The 24547-nt window shown below is 36.7% G+C and overlaps 2 protein-coding genes across 8 annotated transcripts; one reads left to right on the top strand and one right to left on the bottom strand.

Moving 5' to 3' along the window:
* Positions 1 to 1047: 1047 nt before the first annotated feature.
* Positions 1048 to 14706, bottom strand: si:ch211-161c3.5 (uncharacterized protein C3orf18). 7 transcript variants are annotated; one of them, XR_008633130.1, is made up of 8 exons: positions 14408 to 14706; positions 10803 to 10962; positions 10189 to 10363; positions 7885 to 8029; positions 6787 to 6887; positions 5297 to 6009; positions 4817 to 4902; positions 4016 to 4153 (listed from the first exon to the last, which is right to left on the bottom strand). XR_008633130.1 is itself a non-coding variant. In XM_055160813.1 (6 exons), exons 3-6 carry the CDS (start codon positions 4019 to 4021, stop codon positions 1839 to 1841), a joined length of 504 nt encoding a protein of 167 aa, XP_055016788.1. In that variant the 5' UTR covers positions 4022 to 4153; positions 4817 to 4902; positions 5297 to 5963; the 3' UTR covers positions 1048 to 1838. The 7 variants fall into 7 exon arrangements, 3 of the variants coding, with proteins under 3 accessions (XP_055016788.1, XP_020789832.1, XP_055016789.1); XR_008633127.1 differs by lacking the exon at positions 14408 to 14706 and adding an exon at positions 12988 to 13123; XR_008633129.1 differs by lacking the exon at positions 14408 to 14706 and adding an exon at positions 12991 to 13121.
* Positions 13319 to 23995, top strand: gnb1b (guanine nucleotide binding protein (G protein), beta polypeptide 1b). The gene is made up of 11 exons (XM_020934222.2): positions 13319 to 13507; positions 17544 to 17655; positions 17742 to 17780; positions 17858 to 17964; positions 18095 to 18158; positions 20602 to 20764; positions 21055 to 21121; positions 21191 to 21392; positions 21630 to 21846; positions 21941 to 22056; positions 22312 to 23995. Exons 2-10 carry the CDS (start codon positions 17599 to 17601, stop codon positions 22045 to 22047), a joined length of 1023 nt encoding a protein of 340 aa, XP_020789881.1. The 5' UTR covers positions 13319 to 13507; positions 17544 to 17598; the 3' UTR covers positions 22048 to 22056; positions 22312 to 23995.
* Positions 23996 to 24547: the final 552 nt, after the last annotated feature.

Below are 24547 nucleotides of genomic sequence, written 5' to 3' on the forward strand. Positions count from 1 at the left end.
AAAAAAGGAAACCAACTTTTACAGTGCGTCCCCATTTGCCAAAACAAAGTCTAAACTGAGACAAAACCAGGACTATAACAGGACCAAACCAAGTCTACATTAGGACTAAACTGGGCTCAAACCAGGACCAAGTGTGAAGTTGAACACACCCACAGAGTAAACAGTTCAGAATAAATGATGATTTTCAGATTCTACAATGTGATGATGTCATACTTCCAGATGGGGGCAGGAGCCAGTTTGACCCATTGATGAAAGGGTATTTGAAGCAGAACTGTCTAATTGGTAAATAGATAAAGGTTGGACCTGATCACTTTTATTAGTAGTTATACCCCAGAGCCCCACAACAAAAGTCTGCATTCTAATTTTAGCTGCCCCCACATGTATAATTTGACTACTGAATGATCTGATGTGAAACCCAGCAAAACAATCAAATCGTAAACATGACTGCCTGCTCATACCTGAGTCAGTGCAGGTAAGGTCAGTTGTGTTATTACTGTAACATTACTGAGAATATGTTATGGGAAGATTTGCCTGTAATTGTTACTATTATACTATTATTCTCATGCATTTCCATAATATGGTTCAATGTGTATGGTGACATTGCCTCTAGCTCTACTAATTAAAAATGAAGAAATAATGATGTTGATGGTTGTATGTGACTGTTTAACATTATCAGTGTCTAAGAGCAGGATGTATTGTATTGTGCATAATAAGAATAAAGCCAACAAAAGGGACAATAGTGGCTCTCAGCATCACCTGTCCACAGTTCACCGGGTACATCATCGAGGAAGGAGTCATAAGTGAATTTTGCAAATAATATTTGGATGAATATCAACCACCTTCTGATAAACAAATAAATGCAGTTGACAACTCCAAATATTTCCTGTATCCTCTTAACAATTGACTAAAATTAACCTTTTCTAGATATTAAAAATCTGCAGTTGAAACATGGCCTAAATAATACTTTAATATCCAGTAATCAAGTCTGGTAAAACAACACATTTGCAAATACCATCTAGTTATTTATTGAGAGATAACATTCTCACATTGGCACACTGTCTAAAAAGTTACACTGTGTTGCTTTATTGAACAAAATCAACTCAAGAAGACACAGATTTTCATTCAAGCTCGACTGAGGACAAAAACACTAAAAGAAAGAAATGTACACTCCCTTTTATCAAATACAGAAGCTCTGGAGAAGTTAAAGACATGAAAAAGTGCATCACGACTGAGTTTATATTGTGAAGATATAACAGTGCAAGATCGTACAGAATGTGATGCCTTGTGACTTCTAACATGCACTTCCCTGTAATCCAAAATACATTAGGGTGTATTAGGTCATGTTCACCTCTAGAATGTGATGTCATTATTTCAGATGGAGGGCAAGGGCCTTTATAACTCTATGGAAGATTCATTGTTATCGCTATAAAGAAATAGCTAAACAGAAAATCCACAAACACTGAAATAGATTATGATTTTTAATATAGATTTTTGGGTCTAGAAACTTGCCTTCGCTTGAACTGGCAGAGAAGACACTGAACTTTTTGTTTCATGTGGATAGGCCCTGTAATTACAAATATATTCACCATAAACCAGGACATACATCTGCAGTTTGACAGTTGAAAAGCTAATTCTACCATAGAATTCAGACCTGCCCTCCAAGTCAGTTTGAAACTATATATTCTAGTATGTTGTGATATCATGTGAACTCAACCCATATGACCGCAGCTCATTAAAAGTTCAGTCTTGTCCCTTCTTGTGAGAAGCTCTGTGTGAGGCCAGTGCTGTTACATATCTACTACATATTGTAGATAAATGTAGTAGATGGAAGTTTCTTGTTAAGCGTTGAGAGCTTTGGCTACATCTGTGAAGACCAGTCGACTGGGCCTCTGTGTCGTGCCCTGGGAGGTTGTCAGAGTCTGCAGGAGAAGAGAAACAGATGTAAAACATATAACATCAATACATCCATTTTATTCCGCTCAAACACTTTTTAAATTTTTTTTTTTATTGTTGAATAATTTGAAATAAAGTTTGGAAGCTCTTGTACAATTGTCCACAGATGGTGAAGACATTGTTCACATTGTTGTGACATAGTAATAGATTTTTTTTTTTCAATACTTAAAGCAATCCTTCTCAACTTTGGGGTCAGGACGTACTCCAAATGAAGGCATGTTAATTGCTCCTTTATACATATTTTATAATCGTTATCGTTGCTATAACATCTTTATTAACCAGAAAATAAATATAAAGATCAAGAGCATACTTGTTGGCATATTTTAATAATCTGGAAATAGTCTGGAAAAGAAAATAAGTTGTTTTCTTAAATGGTATGAGGAAATGCTGCTAAAATGAATATAGATATGAATGCAAGGTAAAGCATTTGGAATAACAAAGATGGTTTATGTACAACCACTATGAAATATTATATATATATATATTTTAATTGAAATGTGAAATAACAAGGAGTGTGTAGGATCAGAAACATGGTTCATACAACACACAGATGATACTTTACCCTGCTTAATGGTTACCATAACACCACTGTCACAACTTCAAAAGAAATACAAAAATAAATGATTAAAAACTGATACTTTCACACATTAACAAAAAAGTAAATTAACTGCTTACAAAATGTACACAGAGTTAAAATAATACAGGACATATATATATATATATATACACACACACACAACAACACACTATAATTTGAAACCTGCTCTCTCTCACCTTGGCATTGGGTCCGGTGATGGTCCCATCCCGCCCATGGTCAAGCAGCTCTTGTTCCAGCAGGTCATCCTGTTCCTCTGCAGGGTCAAAGTTGTACATGGGCATCAGCTGGTGCCTCAGCTTCTCTAACCTGCAACATCAAATCAGAAATTATATGTATGTTTATTTGATTTACAATTGGGAAAGTGCTATTGATAACAAGCACAGACTACACACACATTACATACATAAACAGACATTAAAGATTAGTGAAATACAATATATGCATAAATAAACACCAAGGAAATTCAACAATATGTAGGTGAATCAGTAAAATGTGTAAAATAAAAGAAAGCATGCTAAATGATGAGAATGTGAGGGTGGATACAACCTGAAATCTACACTGTAAACAAGCAACTTACCTTTTCCTTTTTCGAATATACAACATCTGGAAAAGAAAAAAAAACAATTAAATAATTTGCACTGATAACAATAATGGGGATGGTGTAACTTTAGTTTATGTAGTTCACATAGTTAGATCATAAAAAATCGACATATTTTGGACACAGTTGTTATCAAGTTACCACCTTGAGAATGCCCAATCTCAGAAGCTAAGGATGGTGAGCTTGGTTATTTCTTGAAATGGACACCGCTGGGACTACTAGGTACCACAGTGGGGCTGTTGTTGTGTCCTTGGGCAAAACACTTCATCCACCATGCCTCCAGTGTATGAAGGAGAGTGTGTTTGCAACATGTATGTTCATTTATGTACACTTTCCCAACTAAATAAACTAAAAATAATAATAGTTCATTGATAACATAGGTTTCTAAAAAGCAGTGATTCTCATCTCATCCCATCTCTGTGGTATGGGTGTGTGATATTTAGGTGTCCCAGACTAGTCTAATTTTACTTACTTTAACTTTATTTACATTTTTACTTACTTACTTTTTTAAAATAGTCTGAGTCTGAGTATGTGGTGTGCAACTGGTCATTCATACATGTCTGTTACTGGACAATATTTGAATATGCTCCATGTGAAGTGCTTACAATTGCCACAGCTAATCCAATAACAGTGATGATTCCGAAGGGCAGCAGTACCATCCCCATTCCCGACGCCTCTGCTGCTGCCGCGTTTGGGAATGCTGTAGCGTTGAAGGCTGTCTCATTGGTTGCTATGGTAACAGTCATGAGTGTGGTCCGTATGCTTTCTCTGGCCGCGGTGGACAGGGCCGGGATGGGGACAGAGCTGGAGATGGGAGGGGGAGAGGTGGAGAAGAGACTGGGGGTGCTCTGAGCTGCAGTAGTAGCAGACATGGTCCAGAAGTCCAGTCCAGAAGGTGGGATGAAATAAAGTTTGGAAGTTCAACTTGTACAATTGTCCACAGATGGTGAAGACATTGTTCCCGTGAGTGGCTGGCGCCTAGAGGGTGTCTTTTCCATATGATCCTTAAATATACAAGAAATAAATCTGTTATTCATTATTGATGTTAGTCACTGTTGAGAGTGCCAAAAATGAATCTATTGTTTCTGAAGATTGGAAATTGTCTAAAGATGTGTTCACAGTTGTCCTGGTTTGGCCCTAGTTGAGGTCAGTTTAGATCCAATGAAGACTTTGGTCCAGGTTTAGTTCCAGGTTTAGTCCCACTTTTGATCTGGTATTTGTACAAAAGTACCCTTATTTTTTTATTAATGAATTAATCTGCCTAATAACAATAGGAAAAACATTACTGTCATTTTCAGACATACGGTAATATGATGAACTTGTGTTTGACCCTTCCAAATTGAATGAACCTCTGATCTTAGTTTTCCTGTATTTTTACATACTCTACTTTATACTATCAGTTTATAATCATTCCTTAATTAAAAATCTGATATTTGTCTTTTTAATTTTCTTTACATATTGGTACTGCCTCTACATACATGTGTTACTACTGGGAAATAAACCATAATTTCAAAAGAGCCAGGGTATGTTATAGTATATATAAAATGATTGGTTGAGGCTAGCCCTTAATATCAACACAAAGATACTAAGAACAGCCCAAGTAATCAGTTGATAACAGAATTATTAATAGAAATATAACGGTTTACACATTGTACTCTCAGTTTTACCTTCCTCTGGTCTGTTACTGTTACCCGGTTGTGGTAGGATGTGGTTATAAATGATACAAGATGCCAGGAAGAATAATGGTATCTGCCTAAAATAAAGAAAAAAAAAACCCACTTTAACTGTACAGTGTTCCCCCCTCCAAAAATAGATTTATAATAGTAGTGATTTTTTTTCCTCTTCGTTTTGGGGTTAGGTATGTAGTGACACAGGAAGGCAGTGGACATATGATCCAACCCTTTTTCAACTTTGTGCCTGCTTGCGACCTTAATTGGTACCATGTGTAGCAAAGGCAAACAACCAAAAGACTCATTCAAACAAGCAAGCCTCCACAAATGTACACAGCTAGAATAGTACATTGGCTTTTGCTCAGAGACGTGATATTTATAGTCAACAGCCAACACTAATGCTAATCCTATTGACATAGAGTGGCAGTGAATGTGTGTGCTGTATGAATTATGAATGAAAAAATGCATTATACTTACCTTCAAACATAATATGCAGAGCTATAGAGAAAATATCATTGGAGGGAGCATGTCTTCTCTGTGTCTGTTGCCCCTCCTCCTCAGCTTCTCTTAGCAATGCAGGTACAAGCTGTTTACAATGAAGATGCAGCCATTTCTTCCACAACAGATGCCACAAAGAGAGGTAATAGAACGCTGATAGCTGCCACCGGATACCAGCTTGGTCTCAGATTGCTAACCTTAACTCTACGATCCCGTATTTCTTCCCCTTGTTCTTGTATTTCACACAACAGTGGCTGCTCAAAGGGATGCTGCTGCAACCACAGGATCACTGCTGACCAAGAACCCACCCCCACTGACACCTGATTGGCCAGAAGGATTCTAAAGGGGGATTCTGATTTGCTGTTATGGATTGTCAATCTGGCTTTGCAGGGATGAGGATGGGATTTAATGGCTCTGCACACCAGATGCTGTCAGGCCCCTTGTGAATGACTGCATCCGGGTAGTAGGTCTATGGAAATTAACCCTATCATGGTTTTATCCTCTACCTATGACCTCAAAACACTTAAACGCCATATTAAAAGGTTATCCAAACACTTGTGTTTCAACCTTAATGTTGATTTATTATCAATTTGCATGGATTTGTTGGGTCTTGAAATAGTAACAAAGGCAGAGCATCTTCAGAGGGCTTCAGCTCATTCTGAACAGGTCTCCAGTCATCATGGCAACAAATTCTGTGGATTTAAAGGTTGAGATGATAAGAATGCACAATATTGTAGGGCATCTGTTGTATTATGTAACCATTGCAATACAATGCAAAACAGCAGTTGAGTGATTGTAGCAAAGCATTTTCATTTCTTATGGTCATTAGGTTATGACAACATACTTTTTGTGGACAAGGTCAATGTAATGAAGAGGAGGAGGATCCTATAGCAAATTAATGAATGCCAATTGCTATAGGAGGCAGACTATTTGCTATGGCACTTGATGAGATATTCTAAGTGGAAAAAATGTTGTTTCATTCATGCATATTTGAGCAACCCTTTGTTATTAGTCTGTCTACTCAAAATGCTCTGTTCCACCCTATGATGTCATGTAGTGGTAGTTTTCAAGTTAACAGTTACCTTTAACCTTTTACTTAAGTATAGACTGGCAGTTATAGGATTGAAATAATTCATGTGATTCTATTGAAGGTGTATGGAGTTTAAAAACACAGTAAAGCGCTTCCTGTATTACCACATGACAACAAAAGTTGGAACAGAATGTTTTAGTTTAAAACATAGATCAGACATAGATAACAATAGATCAGAAAATAGCATAATATGGGCCCTTTAAACATAAGGCGCATGTGATTCTTTAGTATTAATATTAGGGTTTAGTATCAGAATTTTCTTTATCATGGCAATATCTGTCAGAAAAATCAGGGAGGTAGATATTTTGCCAAAATCCTTCCTAATATTCAACCCCTTCGTCCTGATTTTAGAGCCTAGGCCCATTACTGTTAAACTCACCTTCATAATCAATGGTCCCATCTCTGTCTTTATCGGCTTCTTTCATCATGGCCTCTGCTTCCACCTCATTCAGAGGTTCTCCAGCATTTGTCAGGACATATCTGTAACACAAACCAACTGTATTGAGAAAAGGACTTGTAAATTCTGGACTGTAAATTCTAAATACATTATAGATGTGTCAAGATTATCCAATTAATCAACTATTGTGACTTTTCAGAAAAACTAAAATAAATAATCACGGCAAATCGTAGTTTGAATTAAACCTAGTATACGATTAAAACTTTTTTGTCAGGCTGTTTAAATCACAACAGAAAGTGTGATCTTGTCAAGCTGGTCGCATGCAAGAGGAATTGCAATCTACTAAACATTACAGTTTTTGGTAATATTATCAAGAATTGTCAATAATCTTAAAATCTTGATATTTCTTCTCACAATAATTGTACCACAAAATTTGATTTATGGGGTAATTATGGATAGAATGTAATAATCAGTTAAACTAAATTATTAAAGTGATCCACTACATCTACTTGCAAAGCACTAAAATCAATCCATATGTTTAAATTTTTTATGCCTAAGAATATATTTGAAAACGCATCATGTCATAATGAGTAGTGATTTTGCATGGAGGTTTCTACTATAACTCAATGATTCTCAAACTGTGGTACACAAACTCTTTTAAGTGGTACACAGACACCTCTTCTGTTCTTGTGCTTACCTAATTTAGAGTAAATTTTTTCTCCTTTTCTTGGTTAGAACTACTGTGGCAATGGTGATGTAGTTCTGACCTGATTTACCCCAATTTTATACCCAGAAAGAAAAGACCAGGTTTACATCTTGTTGGATTTAGCAGGCACTTGGATTATTATTATGGTAAAAGATAAGAAAAAGGTAGATTGTATTATAATGTGATGAGAAAGTATCATAGTTCTCTGATGGTTGACTTATTTTGTTATTTTTTGTAAAGTTAGGGCATATTCAAAAATGCTTTTTACAACATGTTTCTAAAAAATCTGCCCACATTTCAAAAGTGTAAACAACTAAAGTACATTACAAAACAGTGGATTAATAGCTGAAGTAACTTTTTGCCCAATTTCTTACTTGAGTGTGTTCCAGTCGATGTATCCTTTGGCCTCTTTGTCGAATACTTTGAAGGCTGCTCTGAGTTCGGCGTCTTGGTTCTTGGTGCGTTCATGGTACAGCGCCATCAGGGCCAGGAAGCTGTCACAGTTAAACACTCCCCTACCTTGACACATGGGAAGACATTATATATGTCTGTACATTTTATCAATGATGAGAAGTAACTATATTAGGGCTGCAAGATTAGGGATCGCAATCATATCAAACTTGCAATGGATTGAAATGGAATGGACACAGTCAGCACATTGCAAAGACTGTAATGTTTAAAATCTCATAATTTTCTCCACAAACAACAAAATATTATGATCTATTCTGCATAAAAACAGCTAACCCTGTCATTTAAATCTGCATATGTTCTGAATGTGATTTTTAAAATGTTTGTCATTTCAGTATTTTTGTCAGTTAGTTTTGGCACGTACAAAATGTGAACTTGAAACTTATTAAAACATAAATAACAAATTTAATCGCAACTGCTATCCAAGCCATTCAGCCCTAAAATACTTGTACCAAAAATACACATTCAGAATACACATTTTGAGCAACTGTATTCTGGTATTTTGTTGTAAGTGTATACACTAATGGTATACACTTTGTTTCCTAAAATCTAAAGAATACATTGCAGTATTTGATAAAGCAATTTAGGGTTCCAATTGATACTTTACAGTGACATTATGGTGGGGGTGTTCTATATGTATCTCTATTCATGGAATATTCAGCACTTACAATGGTGACACATTGCACATATTAGCAAACACTGACAAAAAAAAATGTGATGCCTGAGCCTGTGATCAATATGAGTGCTCATGGTCCTGTTTAGGTGTTTGATTTTCAACAAAAAACTGAGAGTGACTAACAGAAAAACAGTTGACTACTGCCAGCTAGCTTGTGACTGTAATGCAATGTGTAAGAGACTTGTTTAACAGCACAAATCAGCTTCCCTGTTGTAGTTCCAACCAAGTCAGCTCTTTCTGGTCAGATTGTGTTAAAATAAAGCTCAGACTAAAGTCTAACTTGAGTAACAGAACTTCTAACAGAGTAGTGCTTTCAGTTAGCTTCACACCCCCAGGAATGTTAATAACATCAGCTGCAAAGTATCAATTGCATGCTATTAGAGAGAGTGTTACTATGGTGAATTTTTCCTTCACTAACAGGTGATAAATAAATGCATTACAAACAGTGCAGGAAATACTGCACACATATTTTTAAACATATTTTGCATTTTTCACACTAAAATATAATGTTCAATATGAACGGAATATAAAATACAAATGACTTTCAAATGCTATTCAGAAAAGTTAAAACTGAAAAGTGAATGAGTAATGAATCTGTTTTGTAATGACACTCAATGAAACACTGACATCTAGTGGCATCATCCTAAAACAGCAACGCTACGTTACACAATTCATTTTAACAGCTTTTTTTTTTTTTTTTTTTTTTAAAGATCACCCTTCCCATTTGGGAGCCAGTGGTGACAACGGCTTTATAATAATAGCACCTAAATAGTGTTTTTAATATTCTATAATTATCTAATTTAACTTCACCCATAAAATATTTCATATATTAATTCTGAAATTTTAGCATTTACAGCCCAGAAATGAGAGAAGAGCATACAGAATCATATGCATTTGAGTAGCCTATCTCGATGGAGATGTTATTACATTGCATGGAATGCTTCCAAGTACAGCATTAAATGTATCAATACCTAGAATTTATTCAATTACAAGTGTTTTTAATTGTTCATAAATACCTTGGAATAAACATGCATTCTTAATCCACACATCTGACATCACACGTATGAAACTTGTAATCTTGAACAATGTAGTAAGTAAGTAAGTTTTTATTTATATAGTGCTTTTCACTGACATATGTCACAAAGACGCTTTACACAGCATTATTCATTCACTTCATCCCTGGTGATGGTAAGCTACTATTGTAGTCACAGCTGCCCTGGGGCAGACTGATGGAAGTGTAGCTGCCAATCAGCACCATCAGCCCCTCCGACCACCACCATCACTCACACATACCCAACTTTCATACTACGCAATGTGGATGAAGTGCCTTGCCTAAGGACACAACAACAGTCTTTGCTACTGGCGCCTCACTGTGGCACCTGATTTTCCCAATGGTCTCCCATCCAAGTACTGATCAGGCCCGACCTTGCTTAGGTTCTGAGATCTGATGGGCTCAGGTTTTGGCAAGCCACTAATAACCAACCAAGTATCCTAAATGTAATTTTAAATATGTTGGGCTTTTGATGAGTCTTACCATCTTTGTCTGCATCTTTGGCCATCTGGATAAGCTCTCGTTTGGTTGGGTTGATTCCCATTAAACTCATGAGTCTCTCCAGCTCCTGAGTCTTCACGTCTCCGTTCCCCTCTTCATCAAACATCTCGAAGACTCCCTTATACTCAGTGATCTGCTCCTGTGTCAGCTGGGTGGCCTGGATCAAACGGTGTGCAAAATTACTAAAATTTAATTAAATTAGGATACTTTCACTGCTCGGTGTCTTGGGTTCAACTTCCCACCAAGACTACTTGCTGAATAAAGCACCAATAAAGCACTAGGGCTATAAAATAAAATAAAAAAGAATTTAAAAAAAAAGAATTTTGAGAATTTAAGACACAGTTGTTTCCAAAGTATAATGCATACATTTAAAGCCCCTGACCTGGTTTCAAATTTATACAAATTCAACAGGCTGATCACAGGTCGTCTAGTGTGTATCCTTGGGCATTTAACCATTTCACCCATTTTGCCTCCTGTGTATGCATGCACAGTTACAATGAATGGCTAATTTCCTTGATTAAATGAGGACAAAATCTAGGCTGAACCTGTACAAAATCAAAAATATATAACATTTTAAAAAATTAAATTATACTCACCATTTTGATGTGTGGACTGGACCAGAGCAGGAGAAGCTACTGAGAACATGTCTTTAGCTGAGCAGTTGTTCATATCATCTTTTCCCTAGAGCTGAGGGTGGTCTGGCTGCATCTCAACCTTTTATGGACTTTTGGGAGTGGTCCTGTGCTCCAACTGTCTCTGAGAAATAAACAAAATAATAATTATTATTATGATTATAAACTGATATTATAGATTTAGGCTACACTACATAAATATATTTATTGTCAGAAAATGGCCAAAACAAACATTGGAATACATTTTTTTAACCTCTGGTTGACATCTTCTGAGGAGAACAGTAATTTACTTAACAGGTGCTTGTGCAACCCCCTGTGACTATTATGAAGGCAGACAACCAAATATGGATGGCCTTAATTTCAAGAGGTTATTTTTGCCAGTGTAAAGGGAGTAAGAGGAATTTAACATTAGTTAGGTAAGGACAAGACACATTCAGTCAGTATGTCTTATTTTATATATTCAATTATCTTTAGAAAGTGGGTTTATTCGGTTTTAGTGTAAATTCTGAGATTCTTTGGCAATGCAGGCTAGGTCCACTTTTGCTTTTATCCAAATTTATGTCTAGACTAAAAGAGCAAAGTGGTTTGGGCATGTATATTTTGGTACCATTTAACTCAGTATTCCCCTCAAGTTTTTACAAGACTATGGGGGCTCAGGCAATCCTTATTCAGAAAAAAAAAGAAAAAAATAATAATAGAAAATGAGTTTGAGGAAATATATCACTAGCTATCTATTAATGAGAAACACTGCTCAATTATTTACATCCTAAACCATGTAATTTAGGAATTATTCAGGCTTAGTAACTACTTCATTAAGGAGGTATGGATTAGGTATTGATTAAATAGTTACTAAGCCAGCATAGTAGTTGTTATAATTGTTGTACAAATCTCTGCCTCAGCTAAAGTGTAATTGGTTGAGTTATGTGGTCTGGAAGTACTTGTGCTGTTTTGTACTTATTTGTAGACTCTGCCTATCAGGCATTGTCTCTATTGTTTGGGAGCTGTGATTGCCTGAGGGACATACTTGAAAGCCCCACCCATCTAAACAAAAGAATAACAATGAATGTATTTAGCTACATTTACTTCTAGTAACCCAATAAAGTTAGGTAAGTGTACCATTATTGATGAGTTTATCTTTCAAATATGTATAGGCCTGAATTTGAGGATATGTAAGAGGGTTTCGGTAGACTTGTGTTTGAATTCCTATTAAATATGTGTTATAGATCAATTTAAATAAATATATATAGCTTAACATAATTAACATAATACATAATATAACATAATATGGACATAAAAAAAAGATTTAGCAGAGGTTCAAACTGATGAGAAGAACTGTCCTTATTGTGGGCATTCATACTTTTAGGCCAGTTTAATCCAGACTTGGTGTTCTAGTCCTGTAATAATAATAATAATAATAATAATAATAATAATTCTGAAATTAGTCCCACTTTGGTCAAAATTTTGATGTGGTATATGTGCCAGTATGAACAAACCCTTAATGTGAAAACGCATTATCCCCTTACGTTTTAACTAGGCAGTAGGACTAACTTCATTTAGGCAGCCTCCACATCTCTCACAATGTCATGAACTCTTGTTTTAAGGAAATTAAGGCTCTTTTTGTTGCTCCAAACATTGCCTAACTTTCTTCTTCTCCTCAACACTTTTCTCATATTATATCCAAAACCTACATTTGGGTTGGATATAGTCTTTCTGATGTAGTGAACTGTCCATCCTTGTAAATATATGCCTCGCTGTGTTTACAATCCAAAATCAAAAAGAGAATAGTTGGGGAAATATGGAAAATTGTGATTTATCAAAAAGGGTGGAGGATGCTGTGAAAAGAGACAGAGAATGCAGGATGTGGTTAGATAGAAGCAGGTGATGTGTAGAGGCAAGAGAAGGCCCAAAATGTGTTGTTGCTAATTCACTATTACATACTGATTGTTTACTATAACACATCTAGGTATGATTTGGCCATTTACATTTTGGAACTTGTTAAAACTGTTATTCTGAAATTGTGTACAGTGCATAGTTTCCACACTTTTACTACAGTGTGTTGAGAGGAAATAAATGAATTGTCTTTGCAAAATATACCTTAACAATTGATTCATTTTCTACCCTAAATTTTACCCCAAAATACTGATAATACCACAGTCTCCAGCTGTGGTTGTACTAGGAGGACAGCGGAAGATTCTCCTCTCCCCTGGCCGATGCTGCAGTGGGGTCTCCCGGTGCTATCTGCAGGGTTACCGCGCCCATCCCGTCGTTAATGTCCGGACTAGAAGCGCACTAGTGCGGGCAGGGGGCAGATGTTAAGCTTGTCTTACAGAAGGCTGTAGAAAGAAGTCGAGGGATTGTTGTAGCAGGGAGTGCAGATTTGCGCTTGTTTGAGCCTATCTCCGTAGCACAAGACTGCTGCTGGTGGTAGTGGTAGTGGTGGGTGTGATTTCCCCCGCCCCTCTGCGCTGTGTTGACCGAGGTTTGCCGAGCTCCAGTCGTAGCTGTGTCGGGGAAGGGCTGCTCGGCTGATCACTGGCACTAGCAGCGGGCTAAAAGCAGCTAGTTACAAAGCTAGCGTTGTGCTGCTCGTTGATGCGTGGATCGGAGATTTACGCCGCCTTGTTTTCCAGTCAATGCCAAAACGCAAAAATAGACGCAAAATAAACCAGGTAAGGTTCTGTTTAAATGAAATTGTGTTGATCGGGTATATTTTTGCATCGGCGATGAATGAAATTAGCTCGGAAAAATTGTGGGGGAAATTCAAGAGCCCGGGGGTGGGGTAGTGAATGCTAGCATTTTAGCAATTTAGTTAGCTGCGTTTGGCTAACTTGGTTATTTAAATTCAAGCTAACTGCACTTAGCTTAACGCATGTCACGGGTATATTTACTCATTTATATAAAATATCCATTGCATTTTAGTTAAGCTGAGCCATGCATTTACTTGGAAAAATCCCGTTTGAGTGAAACATACATGGGGCCAGTACGATGACAGTGATGGCCCCGCGGAGGTGCTGATCGGCCTAAAGCACTATCGGTCAAATACACCAAAATGCGTTTTAATGTGGCACTTTTTCATAAGTGTGATGTGTATTAAAATAAATTTCGTTATTTAGGAAACGTTATCTGCATTATTGGCCTGCGCTGGACTATTAAATGTTTAATATTTTGCTGATAGTTGATGATGACATACTGGGTTGGGCTGGTACGAGCACCAAATTAACCAGAAATCAAGAGAAACTGTGCTGGATCCAAAAATAGCACCAGGGTTTCTGAACGAAACATGGATATATTTTTACATTCAGGCTTGGGCGTGATGTAATGGGGGACCGCGTTATCACTTCTTTTAAATTCCGTATAATAAGATTGCTTTTTTCTATTACAAAACAGCTATTCGACCACATTTCCACGGAATGTTGGGTTGAGCCATTGAACAGGTCTGCAGCTGTATGCATTTGCCTGATGATCTGTATTCTCAATACAGTGTTATTGTATGTATCATTCCGGGTAGTCCACACAGGCCATTGCCGCCCGACCTTGCAGTTTTACAGGCTCAGATCCACTGCACTCACCGGGAGACGAATAAATACTCGTTCGCCACTTCGTGTTAATCAAATCAACTTGCTACTGCATAATGGGATTGTCTGTGTGTAACTAAGTGGATTTCTGTAGCCGAGCCGTTCGTGAGTTAGTAGTTTGTCTGGCTTACTGCTAGCTACATAGCTCCCGTATAATTGCGGAAGAGCAGCTGAGTCTGTGGTTAACGCCGTTGTACATTACTGGATGCTTCCACTTTTTCAGAAATGTGCAAAATTTCGCAGTTTCCGAACTAACTCAAGCTTATAATAATTATTAATCACAAGTATAACACTGAGATGCAAACCAGTGGCTTTTTGTGGAGTCGCACTGCCCTACCTGCAGGCCTCCACTATCGAGGCAGCTACAAGCTAACTAGCGGACGACAGTCTGCAAGATGGCGTTAGCTGCATCTTTTCAGATTTACATCAGTGCGAGTCATAATAACATAACACCCTGGACACCGGGCCAGGGAGCGTTTACTAATCCCAAATGCATGCTTTAAAGTAGACAACAATACACATGTTTATTATAATATGTTTGAATCAGGAAAGGTTATATTTCCTTTTTATAATGGATTTGGTTTGGGCCATTTGGGCAGCCTTAACACAAGTGGATAAGTGGAATTTTCCATATTTTTTAACATCTCATCGTTTTTCACTCTGCAATAAAACTTAAATTTGATATTTCTCTTTTAAATTTTATAAACTATAAAATTATTCCAGTAGAAGTGGTTATTTCATTATTTGTCTTATTTTCAGTATACTAAGTTTCATCATTTGTGTAGGTGCCTGCATTCATTTGTACTTTTGGACTTCTCCTGAATTTGAAAAGACCAAAATGCCACAACCACCTAGTGTTTCTCAACCGGTGTGTTGCAGCTATTCAAATATAATGCAAAGGTTCCTGATTGTAGGCAAATCACTAACCTGCAAACAGTGACTGAGTACACTCGCCCTGCTCTAATGGGAAAACGTGTGCAGAGAGAAAGCCTCTGACAATACTTGTTAGGCTTGTGTGTGCATCATCACCTGTGACTACCATAACGAGGTTCAGTGCTTATGCTGCTTGTAATGCGAGATGGAGGGAGGAAATCTAGGCACTTACCCTAAGCATATTTATGTAAAAGTATTAAGATTAATTTCATCCTTTTATGATTGAGAAAATATGTCTAATGCGTGGAATGAGTGAGCCAGCTGTTTATGTTGGTGGACATGGATAGGATTAGAGAGTCATTGACGGAGGATTGTAGCTTTTAGGATTATGAAGCTGGTTATGGTCCTCTCTATGATCCAGCTTTAGACCTGTGAAAGACTGCATTCTTATCATTTAGCAGTGCAATCAGCTGGGATGCAGTTTATGAACAGATGTAACTGTAGATTAATATCCTAAATGTAGGCCTATCACATTAACAAAATTTGAAGCACATTATATTGCTACAGATAAATGTTGTGATAAACGATAATATCAAAACTACTTTATGCCACTAACACAATAACAATAAAGCAAGATACTCTTGAGTAAACATTTTTTAAATGGATAGCCTTAGAAGTTTTTATTAAATCCTGAACAGCTCAAATCTTACCATATTACACAAAATAAAAATCTCACCACTGTTGTAAGAAAAAAGAAGAAAATGTACACATAATAAATATTGAGAGCCTAAAATACATTGTTACAGCTATCATTTATTGAATGATAAGTCGATATAGTAATTGTCGTGACAGTCCTGATGGCCGGTGACACCTTTGGCTCCACAGAGAAGGCGGCACACACTCCCCTTAGGGACCTGGGAACAACGAGTGAGCTGCTACTTACGGCTGTTTGCCACAGCTCATTGTTTATCATGCAGTCAGCTGACCCTGATCAGGCGCTTGGAAAGGAGAAGTGATGAGGCAGAGGAACTCCCTAACTGTAAGCGCCCATAGAGGTCAATAATAAATAAGTAGTTCTAATTGTGAAGCTGTGTAAATATTATTGAGATGGTTCAGTTTAACAAATAAATATATTTATATGACAAGGTAGAAAATGATGATGCTGCAAATCTCTAAAGTAAAGGGAACAACCCCATTCTAACCCTCACACTGGGTAGATGGTGTAAATTCAGTTAATAGTACAAAATTAACCTATTATCAGCAGACTATAGCTTGATTAAGAACTGAATGTTACTTATTTAGGTGTTTATATAGCTTTTCCATCTTTATAAATTGACCATCTTAACCTATATCACTATATGTTGCCATTTCAAGGTGAGAATAACATTTGTTTTCCTTGATACTGCTTAATAATCAGATTCCATGACATATTTATTATCTGATTACTCCGTATAAGAGGATAACAGGTGTCCTTAAGGTCAACCAATCAGAGGAGGGTAACCTACATAGGTAAAGGTTTGTCTTGTCTTGAAGGGTCCTTTGGGATAGTGAGTTGTCTGCCAGGAATACAGCAGGTAAGGTGGGGCATCTTTGGCTAGGATAGATGCTTTGCTATGCTTTCATATTATAAACTTTGGTTAAAATACTGTATTTGTTGGCTGACGATGCAATTTTTTCCTTGTTTGAACGATTGAGCTAATGCTGTATTTGGAATCAAGCCATTTCCATTGATAGACCTTTAACATATATGCCTTCTTCATTGACATTGATTAATAATGTCCTTACATTGTTTGTTTATTGTGTTAAAATTAGATTTGAGTAAAAAGTCAATTCTACAGTGTGATATAGTCTTGGCCAGATAGGGCCAGTACATCTTGTAAAATTGCTTAATGAATTTGATAAAGAAACAATAGTTGTTTGTGAATGTTGGCTGTACACTTTTGGAGATGCGTCTTAAGGCTTTGTATTAATATAAGTTGTCTATTGATTAGCTGGCTAGAATTCTGAGTATCACAGGGATTGAGGTCAACAGGATAATGACAGCTTTCAGATCACTAGAAAGTTGAGCCTTTGTCTGTCTAGCATCTGAATTGTTCGTCATCACTTTCTCAAAGGTGATTGGTTGAATGACAAGTTATTACAGTGTTTTTAGGTTGATAAAACTGGTTATTATTACTGTTAGAAATGTGTTTGTGTATAGTTGGACAACAGTGATTTGTCTCGTCAATAATTAATGGTTTTTTTTTTTTTTTTTTAGATCAACAAGTGCCCCAGCCGCTGGAGTTAAGGTAATTGAAAAATCAGAATAAAAGATGAGTGAACTGGACCAGTTACGCCAGGAGGCAGAGCAGCTCAAAAACCAGATCCGAGTGAGTGCAAGTTTCATTTTTGGAAACACTTTTAAAAAAAGTTTATTTATAGACTAATGCATTTTCTCATAATTTTTTGTATCCAGGATGCCCGGAAAGCTTGCGCAGATGCTACGCTATCACAGGTAAGTTTCCACCATATGGTTTTTACTTGAAGATGAAGAAAAACATGTGAATGACCAGAGGGCTTCATGCTTTGTAGATCACAGCTAATATCGACCCTGTTGGCCGAATCCAAATGCGTACAAGACGAACGCTGCGGGGTCATTTGGCTAAAATCTATGCCATGCACTGGGGAACAGATTCTAGGTAAGAGAAATGTGTCAACTCAATTTGGCAACCCTTACATCAACACTTGCTCATATTATTGCACTGTTTTACTGCCCCTTGTTTATTTTCTACAAAACTGAAGTCAATAATTGTGACTTTTAATTTCCAGGCTGTTGGTCAGTGCCTCTCAAGATGGCAAACTGATTATCTGGGACAGCTATACCACAAATAAGGTATGTTTAGGATTTTAAATCGACAGCTGACGTGACTAAACAGCATTTTGCCATTTTCCTACATTATAACAGTGGCTGGAGTTTATTTAAGACTATCTTTTCACTATGGGACTCTTTGCATGGATTGTCAGTAATTCTCAATTGGTGCTTCAGTTCCCAAAAGCATATGAGCAGTGAGGTTAATCAAGATTCTTCTCATTTAAAGTCTTCCCTTTTTTAGTTACATGTAATGGTGAGATTTAAGCACAAGTTCCATTAGGGTCATAGTTAAATAGAAAAAAGGGCTGGTTTTGTTAGAAATAGGTCATATGAAAAAAATGGGTTCCACCATCCCCCAATTGAAAAGCAGTGCCATAGCATAAGCTTATTCTTCAATGTTACTTATAGCAATTCAAAAGGTTGGTCATTAATGGTTTTGTACAGCACTTAAGTTCTAATTTAGTTCATTTAATTACAACAAAACACCAAAATGTTTGTTTAATTTGAGGCGTTTTTCAACATCTAGATCTTTGACTTGTATATTCAAACCCTTACGCTTATTCGTCATTGTTACTAGCTAGCTTCTTGTATTCTAAAACCTATAGAAACTACTGCCTAGTTTCATGTGTTTACTATATTTTGGTATTTTTGAAACATTATCCATAGCTAAATCTTTGACTTGTGTGTCCAAACAGTGTAGTTTATCTGTATTATTTATGATGGACCCCTAAGTGAGGTTGTCTGTATTGGTGTTTATGGCAGCCCTAGCAGAGACTAAGCAGGCTCCTCTGGTCCATTTAAGTAGCATTGAAACAAATGGTTGCACGTCAGCTGAGAGAGGCATTTGTGGGCTTTGCTGTAGGGCTAAATGGTGGAGCAGGATGGGTGGATGTGGTGTGCAGTGTGCATGCCTGATGAGTAATTTAGGCAGAATAAAAGAGTTTTGTCTACTTTCAGATACAAAACGTTTATTTGAAAGTAGGAATAAAAGCCTAAATGTGGTTGGTGGAGGTGGGCACCGATAATGTGTACAAGATAATATCCAAATTGTTGTTTAGAGGTATGCAAGAATAGGTTTTTGTATACATTGTCTATAGAAGGGACACAATAGAGCCTGGCAGTGTAATCTTTCAAACAAAGGTATTAGGTGATATTTCTGCTTTGTGTTTTACATTAGTAGGTAATTTGACACATACAAAGTTATTTTAAGGTATTATTAAGACAAAAATTAAATTTTAGATTTAGATTATTAGGCCAATATTTAATATGAATGTTCGATGATGTGATATCAATTTTGGTCAAATAAAGACAAAACCAAGACCAAATCAAGACTAACTTTATCAGGAACATTTTAAGTAAAATCTTTATCCTCACTTTTTATGTATGTTTTAAAGTAAACTTCTGTCCAATAGAGAACCTTGCTGTTAATGAGATTCTTATGGCTAGACTAATAAAGACTTACTTATGGCTATATTATATTATATTTAGTTGGTTACAGTGCTGATTATTATATTGTATATTGCGATACAGTACTTTTGTGATATATATTGTGCCAAGGTGGTATCTCTAAATCTGCTGCTGGAGGACGCTGGCTTTAGGGCTTAGGTTTAAGGTCACAAATGTATAGCGGATACCTCGCTGCATGTACGTACACAAATAGAAACACAGCCAGCTCCTTTCCTCATCAGATTAAGCCACCACATTATACTCTGTGAGTGGTACTTAGCAGCAGCTCACTGATCAATAAATACTATATCATGTTTCCTGCAAGATGGAAAGGATGCCGGCATGGTTATCCTTTAGTACATGGAGTGCCCTAAGGGTCTTATTTCTAGTGAGGGAAATTTCTGGTGGTGAAATTCTTGTAAGGTTGCCATACTTCCTATTTTGCTCAGTTGAAGTTTTAAGTTCATAGTAATCTTTACAAAAGGTAAAGGTACTGGTACTTTATCAGACTTGGGACAGGTACAGTGTACTCAAAAGTAAAAAGGGATGGATGCTATGTCTTTGATAATATTGGTTTTCATATACTGGTATCAGTACAATTTTCCAACATACCAATTATATTTTAAATTTTTTCTATGTCTAATGGAAGCTGTATGTTTACAAAATCAGCATAAAAGTACTTCAAGGAAATATTAAGGAAAATAGATTGTGTAGCTGTTACAGGCCACAATAACAAGATGGAAGATGGAAATGGAAGAAAAGATGTCATCCCTAGTTGAAATGACGGGAGTCTTCCAATCCATGTTGTAATAACTAGTATTTTGACATGTACAAACAATATCGATCCACAAGGGATGTTACCTGGTTACTGTAGCTTGGTAGCACAATACACATAAAACAACCAACAAAATGTAAAGTAACAGATAAGATAATGTTGAGCAAAATTCAGCCACAAAAAGCAGAAAACATGTTTCTGTTAACCTGATTAATTATAATTTTGTGTCTCTCTCTCTCCCAGGTTCATGCCATTCCACTTCGATCCTCCTGGGTCATGACTTGTGCATATGCACCTTCAGGAAATTATGTGGCCTGCGGTGGTTTAGATAATATCTGCTCCATTTACAACCTGAAAACCCGTGAGGGGAATGTACGTGTGAGCCGTGAGCTTGCCGGACATACAGGTTTGTGTTTAACTATTAGCAATTTTTTTTTAATCTGATTTTGATTTAACACTTTAACTATGCTTTAGTAAAGTTTGAAGATTTTAATAATTAATAAATGGCTAATTAAGAAATCACTTAATTAAGGGCATAGAGTTAGGGTGGTAATTATATAGCGTGTTCATTTTAAATGAAATATTCGTTCATGCTTTATTAAGGCAATTAAAGTGTAGTTTTTATAAAGTGGTATCTAATATTTAAAAGTCTTTTCTGTTCTGGATGATAAATAAGTATCTTAATTTTACCTCTAGGCTACCTGTCCTGTTGTCGTTTTCTTGATGACAACCAGATTGTTACGAGCTCTGGTGATACCACTTGGTAAGTTTAACAATCACCTGTGTTGTCAGGAGGATATTCTTATTATTTATATTATCTTCCTGTGTTTAGTGCACTTTGGGACATAGAGACTGGGCAGCAGACGACCACATTTGCAGGGCACACAGGTGATGTGATGAGCCTGTCCCTGGCTCCTGACTCTCGGTTATTCGTCTCTGGTGCTTGTGACGCTTCGGCCAAACTGTGGGACGTGCGAGAGGGCATGTGCAGACAGACCTTCACCGGCCACGAGTCTGACATCAATGCCATCTGTGTACGTTTGGTCCCTTATTCAAAAAATATTTTGTGCTTATAGAGGTGGGAGATGTATTGAAAATTGTTAACAACTTTTGTGGTCATTGTTATGGTCCATTTAAATTTTGTATGATGCTCGAACATCTACAAAAGCACATTTTAGCACATTCCTTATGCATTATTAAAATGTTGTTAATGAGGTAATTCGGAAACCACCCCCCTAAATTTGTTAACTAACTTTAATGTTTTATTTCAGTTCTTTCCAAATGGCAATGCGTTTGCCACGGGGTCAGATGATGCCACCTGCAGGCTGTTTGATCTGCGCGCTGATCAGGAGCTTATGATCTACTCTCATGACAACATTATATGTGGAATCACTTCAGTCGCATTCTCAAAAAGCGGCCGCCTCCTTCTGGCCGGATACGATGACTTCAACTGTAATGTGTGGGACACACTAAAGGCTGACCGCGCCGGTAAGCCCCTCCTTATGTATCCATTCTGTTCAGTAGTATAGCTTTAACCTATGTTTACCATTTCTTAATTTCTGTCGAATCTCGTTTCTTTCAGGTGTGTTGGCTGGGCATGATAACCGTGTTAGCTGCCTGGGAGTTACTGATGATGGTATGGCCGTTGCAACAGGATCCTGGGACAGTTTTCTGAAGATCTGGAATTGAAGCCTGAAGGTAAGCAAAATTTTTCTCCTCAGTTCACCTTTCTATTTAAGCCATTTTGTCATCTTACAGCTTACTATTACGACATGTCCTGTGCATAGATTACACAACAAAGAAAAACACAAGTTTTCAATTGGGAATTTCCAATCTATTACCTATAGTAAAACTACCTTATTGACAGAGCCTTGTTGCCAATGAAAAGCACACTATTACACATAATGCAAACTAGTTAATGGCTTTTGTGACAGTAATATTTTGCTTCTTTAGATGTTCATTAAACTCCAAAGTTGACTGGAAGACCATTACAACTTCAGAATGTTCACAGCATCTTCAACACTGTTTAAACTGACTTGGACACCACAAAATCGAAGGGAAACCAATGCCTTTCCTACACAAAGAAGAGCACAATTGTTTATCACCTAGTTATGAAAGGATCTCCTGTGGTATCAAATCAGAAACTTGTGCATTCCTTCTTGGACCATTTTATGTTACCTTGAAAGAGAAAAACAACACTATCATCCCATGCAAATGTGTGCGTCTTGAAAGCAAATGTTGGAGTGTAATTGTACAAATTATTTAACTTTTTTAAAGAATTCTATTCTGATGGTTTGTTATTCTCGATGGCTTTTTTTTTCTTTTTGTCATTTCTTTTTGGTTTTAGATATATTTGAATTACAGCCTGTCTTTCTAATTCAGTAAAAATCATGTAACAGATGAGAGAAAACACGCAGAAGTAAAAGCTTGGATCATATTACACGAGCAGCTTTCAAAATGTCTACGATGTATTTATATACTAGCTGTTTTTGTTTGTCATCACAGCCTTTTGCACATGAAGAAGCTTTGCCTCTCAACTAATACTATGTTAACTAACCAAGCACATGCTAAGTTATGAATGCTCATTCCAGTACAAAAGGAGTTATAACTTATCCAGTTAACCCCCTTAATTCTTGTACATGCCTTTGACTCGGGGCGGGGTGCGGGGAGGGACCTAACCTTGGGCATGGCTAGATTTTATTATTATATGATTATTGGGGGATTGTGTTTTAGTATCCACTTTGAGTGAAACACCTCACCTGACTAAATAGACACTTCCTTTTGCTTGGGACTGCAGTTGCAACTCTGTGAATGAAATGTACAAATCAATGTCTGAAAATAATGGTCTGATGTTTTAAGTTAAAGACATTTAATTTTGTCTGCCATGGATTAATTTAGATGTGCATGCTGTAGACTTGCTTTCAATGGTGCAACCTTTAGATTTATTTCTGAAAAAGGAGAGTAACCTGTCGATTTTACCTAATAAAGGCCAATTTTTCTTTGGCTCAAACTCATGCATACATCATGTACTAATAATATACTGGTAATGCTATGCACCAGGGTGAGCAAGAATGGAAAAAATGCTTACTATTGACTGCATATTTAGTGTAAATTATGCTTACCAGTTCTATTGATGCCAATTTTGTAATAATTATAACAATCATTGTGAAATTTTATTCCTGACAAGTCCTTTCTCTCCTTTTGAATATTCACACTCAATGGAACAAAAGCATTCTCACATACTATCCATACTAAATAAAAAAAAAAAAACTTTTGTACATTTTTTTTCTTGGTCTTAAATTTAAAATTGGAGCATCTGAATGACAACATTTCACTGTATACAGAAGCACTTTTGTTAAAGTTGTGACATTTTTTCACTTTTTTCTTTTTTCTGCGATGATGTACAATAAATGTGATGTATTCGTGTGTGGCCACAAGTGAAAATGCAATTCAACTGAGATGGATTCCCTTTTTCTCTTTCCATTAATATTATAGAGCTCTGCACCCTTATGTACCTTTTCACTTTTTGTATTTCATTTCAGTCTGTTGGTGTTCCACGGTGAGCTGGATGCAAGATAGATACTGTACTAAATTGTACTGTTATTGATTGAAAAATGTAATAAAAAGCTGTTTGAGATCTCCCTTGCCCCTGTTTTAATTACCCCATTATAGTATCTTGTTTACATATAGGCCATGGGGTTAAGGATAAAGAGTGGACCATAATTCTATTTAATGAGTGTTTCACTTGTTAAAATTTGTGTGAATGATTTATATTAAAATTGTATTATTGTGCTGAATATGGCCTACAGTTAGTAACATTAGATTTCACACAAATATTGTCTAGATTATGTAGCTATATGCTATAATATATAATAAATTATATTATAATAAATTATATATACATACACACACACACACACTTATCACGTATCAGTGTCGTTTTTATCTATCAAACAAATAAACACAAGGTTATACTTTACCACAGTGTTACAAAACAGTTCCTGTGTATGTCTATTATTGATGCATGTCCAGCACTGCACCCTCTAGCGGCTTTAGTGTTGAGTAACAAAAGGCGAGGGCCACGGGGAGAGATGCACTCCCAACTGAACGAGGCGCGCCAGCCACTCCGATTGGAGGAAAAACAAACAAGGCACTGGAACATCTCTCCCCAGAGCCCCCCCAAAAAACA

The sequence above is a fragment of the Boleophthalmus pectinirostris genome, unplaced genomic scaffold (assembly GCF_026225935.1).
Source record: "Boleophthalmus pectinirostris isolate CB_2022bp ecotype Guang Dong unplaced genomic scaffold, ASM2622593v1 HiC_scaffold_3, whole genome shotgun sequence".
In the NCBI taxonomy this organism is placed as follows: Eukaryota; Metazoa; Chordata; class Actinopteri; order Gobiiformes; family Gobiidae; genus Boleophthalmus; species Boleophthalmus pectinirostris.